The 6,300-nt window shown below is 43.3% G+C and overlaps 1 protein-coding gene across 1 annotated transcript; it reads left to right on the forward strand.

Moving 5' to 3' along the window:
* Positions 1–887: 887 nt before the first annotated feature.
* LOC125512773 (uncharacterized) lies at positions 888–4,417 on the forward strand. Its single transcript, XM_048677856.2, has 5 exons — positions 888–1,363; positions 1,444–2,281; positions 2,372–3,951; positions 4,032–4,226; positions 4,300–4,417. Exons 1-5 carry the CDS (start codon positions 888–890, stop codon positions 4,415–4,417), a joined length of 3,207 nt encoding a protein of 1,068 aa, XP_048533813.2.
* Positions 4,418–6,300: the final 1,883 nt, after the last annotated feature.

The raw sequence follows: 6,300 nt of genomic DNA on the forward strand, positions 1-6,300 counted from the left end.
TTCATTTTTATATACAAAGCCACAAACTCAAATTACAACTATCAAAGTAGAATTTAATACATGTTTTACAACTTAATTTTTCTTTTTAGTTACTGGGAATATTCTAGTCTGTTATTATGGGGCCGTGGCTTTCGTCGCACGACCCTGCTAATGTACGACTTGCTTTCCAGCTTTAGCCGTGGGCCCGTGGCGAACTGGTGACAGTATGGAGGGGCCGCCTTGACGATCGAGGAGGACACTCGACGAAGGAAAACATGTTTAGTTTAGGCCTCCTTTGGTTTATATGAATATTGTATGAATTGCAAAGGATAGGAACTTTGTAAGAAAAATTCCTTTGAAGCCTTTTGGTTTGCAGGAATGGATTTCTATTTCTATGTAGATAAGAATCAATCCTTTGCATTTCAAAGAGAAAAAAAACTTGGCCTAGACTCAATGAAAAAATTCCTATCCTATGCATCAAATAACATCTCTTTATCTATAGAATTTAAGATGCATGACATTTCACTATCTATGATTTTCCTATTCCTATACTATTTCTATCCTATGAACCAAAAGAGGCCTTAAGTTTCTGCAGACGCACTAAATTATTTGCGAGAAAATTGCTTCTATACCATCGACAACCTCTGCAATGGCTTATTTGCCATCCAACAAAGCTTCAGTGCTTATATACCAAACACAAACAAAATCTATTGCTTATTTGCCATCGCCGTTAGTCTCCCGTTACCAAGTCTCTGTTTTCTTGTCAGTTTTCTTGCAAAATCCAATTTTACCCTCGCTGCAGATTAAAAAAAAAAGACAACTCGCCCCCGCACCTGACTCTCCAAGACCACGACTCAACGCACGCACACCTGACCCTCCCCATCCCCACGCACGCAAGCGCAGCGGCAATGGCGGAACCGCCGCCGGCGCCACCATCGCCCCTGCCGCCGCTCCCTCAACCCCTGCTGTTGCCGCAGAATCTCGACGCCGTTGCGCCTCAAGGCTACTCGCCCACCGCATCTTCGACCCTATCCAGGCGACGCTTAATGGCGGAACCGCCGCCGGCGCTTCCCCAGCCCCTGCCGCATGGTCCCGCCGCCGCCGCGCCTCTATCCCTCTCGTCTACCGCGTCTTCGATGGCCTCCGCAAACGGGCTAGCAGCGGCAACCTCTCCCAGGGGCCATGTCGCCCAGAACCCTAGGATTGGGGGTTCCGGCGAGGTGGAGAGTAGGGCAGTGGCGCCTACGGCCGATGCTCTTCCCAAGATCAACTCTTCTGTGGGCGCACTCGCAGCAGTCCCTCCGCCCCAGATTTCCATGCCCGACGAGGAGGAAGGCATGGCAGACGAATGCGGCTCAACCTCTCTCTCTGCTATTTGTGCTAGGTAATTTCTCGGGCTCTCTCTCTTTTTATGTAGTTTTTGGTAGGAGAATACACAATTGACATGGTTTGCATCATCCACAGGATGATCCAGTCTTGTACTTACACAATAGAGGTCAAGGTTTGTGGCAGTGAATCAAAAATCAATGGAGATTCAACTTTTAGTTGGCAGATTATTGAGGGTACTAGGACAAGTATGAAGGATTTGCTGGCTTGTATTGCTGGAACTTCTTCTTTTGCTTTATGCTCAGAGGATAATATAATTCTTGAGTATATTGATTCCATTAGTGGCAAAAATATCTCTGTGTCAAATGATGAAGAATGCATGAAAATGTTTGACTGTTTTGAGAAGAATAGGGGTGGCCATTTGATCATCAACTATTCTGAGAGAAGTGATAATGTTGATGTTCCATGTACTCCTTCGAACCAGACACCATCTATAGCACTACCTAGTCAACCAAGTAATGTCATGGATGAAGCTAGTGTATGCCTAACAGATACATATCTTAACAATCCCCATGAAGAATATGAACATGTTGGTGTAGATGAGGAGGACCAATACTCAATTAGCAGTGTTGGTTCCGATAGTGATGATGAGGTCGGAGAAAAAGATATACCAAATACTGATTATGTTGAGGATAGCAGCGATGATGAGGAATGGGTTGCGGAAGATGCTAGATCGGATGCTATTCCAGAAATTGCCTATGACAAAGAAAACCCGCCAATGCATGTTGGCGCAAAGTACCCCAACATTGAAGAGCTTAGGTTGGCAATTGCTACATACGCTGTGGAGAAAGAGTTCGAATTTAAGGTTGAAAAAAGTGAACCTACTCGATTCAGGGCTTATTGTCGCCGGGCGAACAAGACGGGCTGTAAATGGAGAATTCATGTTGGGAGGTTGGATGACCGAGAAACTATGGAGGTATTTTAGTTGCATAATTTTGTTCAATGATGTTTTGTTATTAAATGCAGTTGAATGACACTAGTTTTTCCCATTGTTTATTTAATGCAGGTCAAAGTTCATGTGCAGGAGCACACATGTTCTAGCACAAAGAAGAAAAAGAAGCAGAAAAATGCTTCAAAGGCATGGGTATGTGAGAAAGTCATGGACTGGGTAAAAGAGGATCCTAGTGTTCGGCCGATGGAATTACGCAGGAGGCTACATGACAAGTACAAGATCAAGGTCCAATATACAAAAGTATTCCGTGGCAAAGGGCTAGCAATGGCTAAGTTGTTTGGTAATTGGGATGATTCTTTTGACAAGCTATATGCTTGGAAAGCTGAGGTTGAAAAGAGGTCTCCTAGAAGTATAGTTGTGATTGACCACATGGAGTATGACCAGAAAAAATATTTCATACGAATGTTTGTTGGGCTGAAGCCTTTGTGCGATGGGTTCTTGGCTGGCTGCAGACCTTACTTGGCGATAGATAGCACTCATTTGACAGGCAAGTATAGAGGCCAATTAGCTACTGCTTGTGCTATTGACGGGCACAATTGGTTGTACCCTGTAGTCTATGGAGTTATCGACTCGGAAACTACTAAAAGTTGGGTGTGGTTTATGGAGAAGCTTCGTGATGCTATTGGCTCTCCCCCCGGTCTAGCTATATGTTTAGATGCAGGAAAAGGGATTGACACTGCAATCGAACAGGTATTTGGGTATGCTGAACATAGAGAATGCATGCGACACTTGGTTGTGAACTTCAAGAAAAAATTCCATGGTAAAGTTTTTGATGATCATTTGTGGCCAGCTGCTTATTCATGGACTCCTCGAGGGTTTGACTATCACATGGCAGCCATAGAGGAGAAAAAGGCTGCTGCAATAGCATACTTAAACAAGTACCACACCAGGCTATGGTCAAGGAGCAAATATTCAACCTCCTCAAAAGTGGATTATGTTACAAATAATTTGGCCGAGTGTTTCAACAACTGGATCCGCAAGCACAAAGGTTTAATGTTGTTTCAGCTCATGGACAAGATAAGGAGAAAGATTACGGTTAAGTTTGAGAAGAGGAGAAGGGTAGCTAGAAAATTTCAAGGTCGGCGTATACTTCCAAGTGTCATGAAGGAGTTGAATGACATAAGCAGGGGGCTGGACATTGAATATGAGAGAATAGATGACATGGTTGCAGAAGTGAGTGAGAGTGTTGCGCTAGGTGGCAAGCGCCACGTCACTGATCTAGCAAACAGGACATGCACATGCAGGGCATTTCAAGTCTCCGGGAAGCCTTGCAAACATGCAATTAGCTTTATTACTGGAATTAGGGGGGTCACAATAGAAGACTTCGTTGATGATTGTTACAGCGTTGCCAAGTTTGCTGCAGCTTATGCTCCTATTCTTCCTGGCCTAACCGACATGTCTCAATGGCCAAGTGTGAACAAAGAATTCTTCTTGAACCCCCCAATCCTTAGGAGGGCCCCTGGGAGGCCAAAGGTACAGAGGCACAAAAGTGGTGCTGAAAATAGCAAGGGAAAGGGAAAGAAAGGCCAGCACCAATGTCCAATTTGCAAAGCTTATGGACATAGATGGCAAAGCTGCAAAGATGCTGCTCCTGAAGCACTAGAAGCCTATGCAGAAGTAGCAAAGCAGAAAAGGTACTTTCTATTTCAATATGAGATTTCTGTTCCACCTTACTCTTGTCTTAATTAAGCTATAATATGTGAAACTCATGTAGGGACAAAAGAAAGAAGAAACCCATTACAAAAGCTATTTGTACAACAACAGATCAAGCAACTGATGGTACACTACCTCTACTTCTGTGTCCAAGTGAAAATGAAACTGCACTAGATCTACTTTCATGTCCAAGTGATGCAATTGAAGGCGATGTTGCCAAGTCGACATCATCGAAGACTACCTCTAAATCTAGAAGGTATGAAAACTGCACCAAATTTACTTATATTCTGTGAGTGTACCATTGTACGTAATCAACTTTTTTGATGTAGATCAAAGGTGATATCCGCTGCGCCTGACAGCCCTGCAATGGGAACTCGAAGCAAGAAGAGAGCTGCGCCTAACAACCAAGCAATGGCCAGTCGAAGCAAAAAAAAGTTGAAACTGTGAAATGCTCTAAAATCTTGCGTATTATTTCTGTATCGCAGCTCTTCATGTGTATGCTATTTTATTTAGAGACTTGCTTGTGTGAACAACATATTTTGGTTGTGGTATTTTGGTTCTGGACGATGCAAACTTGGTACTGATTGTGTGAGAATTAATATGGTGTTTCATGAATGTCTTCTAAATGATGTGAATTTTCTTGAGTATATTACTCTGTTGCTGGATTTTTTTATATCCTGGAATTGTTAGATAATCACTATAATTTTGCTGGAATGCTGAAAATAGAGGAGGAATGTTGTCAAATTTTTTTCTGGACATGTTCTACAGTTGTTTGCTTATTTGCCATTGAGGGCAAGATGGTCATTTTGGGCACTTAACGGATTGAGTTAACACTAGACTAACTGCTAGTGGTATATAGGCAATAGATTTTGTTTGTGTTTGGTATATAAGCACTGAAGCTTTGTTGGATGGCAAATAAGCCATTGCAGAGGTTGTCGATGGTATAGAAGCAATTTTCTCATTATTTGCTTATTTCCAAGGCGAAAATGAACTCGTGGCTGCTAGCATAAGAAGAATCGTTGGGTGCAGATGAGGGATGCCGATTGACCGAAATAAATAATCGAGGAGTGTACTACTTCTTTCAAAGATCACTCACATCTTCTCAGGTTGTGATAAGTGGCGTGCGTTATTTGTCGCAAACTGGGAATTTTCCCTTTTGTCGTAGTTCCGTTTATACAAAACTTTTATCATTTAAAATGTGCATCCAGATCTCAAACCGTTATCACCATTGGATTCCTCGCGTCGAGATCTTCAAAACTAGATCACATGTTGATAGGATTTGATGATTTTTTTCATGAAAAAACCGAACTAGGAGCACGTTTTTTTTCCCGTTTTTCGAAAGTTGTTTTCGAGAGGCACAACCATGCATCTCGCCAAAAAAAAGCGTTTTTTTCTTATTTCCGAGAGGCACGGCGTGTCTCTCGTGGAAGAAAAAAGAGAAAGCACGTCTATTTTTTCGTTTCCCAGAGGCACACCCGTACCATTCGCGGAAGCAAAACCGTGCCTCTCACGGAAGAAGAAAAAAAAGAAGCACCTTTTTTCGTTTCCCAGAGGCACGCCCGTGCCACTCGCGGAAGCAAAACCGTGTCTCTCACGAAAGAAGAAAAAATGAAAACATTTTTTTTCGTTTCCGAGAGGCACAGTCGTGGCTCTCACGGAAGCAAAACCGTGTCTCTCACGGAAGAAGAAAAAATGAAAACATTTTTTTTTCGTTTCCGAGAGGCACGGTTGTGGCTCTCGCGGAAACAAAACCATGCCTCTCGTGAAAGGAAAACCGTGCCTCTCATTGAAAAAAAGAGAAAACGTATTTTTCTCCGTTTATGAAAGAGACGGCCGTGCCTCTCATAGAAGCAAAACCGTGTCTCTCACAGAAGAAAAAAAAGACGTTTTTTATTTTTTCCGAGAGGCACGGCCGTGCCTCTTGCGAAAGTAAAACCGTACATCTCGTAAAAGCAAATCTGTGCCTCTCATGGAAGAAAAAAACACGTTTTTTACAAAAAAAAGATTTTGTTTTTGTCAAAACCTAAGAAAAACCAAAACCCGGAAAATAACCAGCTAAAAAGTGGAAAACGCATGCGAAAAATAAAATAAAAATAATATCAGGAGGAAGCGCTCAGCGCATGACACGTGGCGGCGGTTGAGAGCGCGCCAAGTGTTTCACTCTCAGCCCACCCCTAGTGATCGTTGGGAGGCTTCCGAAGGAGCGCTCCTCAACTAGTTGCTCTCGCCACACCATTGTACGCGTGTACGATCTATCGTGGTGTACGGTGTTGTGTGGCGCCAGCGGTACTTCATAGTCCATATCCCCCCCCCCCCTCCCCCCCTCCACA

The sequence above is a fragment of the Triticum urartu genome, chromosome 6A, assembly GCF_056163025.1.
Source record: "Triticum urartu cultivar PI428250 chromosome 6A, HENAU_Tu73, whole genome shotgun sequence".
NCBI lineage: Eukaryota > Viridiplantae > Streptophyta > Magnoliopsida > Poales > Poaceae > Triticum > Triticum urartu.

What these genes read in the sequence shown, in the direction of transcription:
- LOC125512773 (XM_048677856.2), top strand. Translation starts at nt 888, where the DNA reads ATGGCGGAACCGCCGCCGGCGCCACCATCGCCCCTGCCGCCGCTCCCT. An exon ending in CTCTCTGCTATTTGTGCTAG is followed by an intron (nt 1,364 to 1,443) that starts GTAATTTCTCGG and finishes CATCATCCACAG; the next exon opens with GATGATCCAGTCTTGTACTT. An exon ending in GAAGTAGCAAAGCAGAAAAG is followed by an intron (nt 3,952 to 4,031) that starts GTACTTTCTATT and finishes AAACTCATGTAG; the next exon opens with GGACAAAAGAAAGAAGAAAC.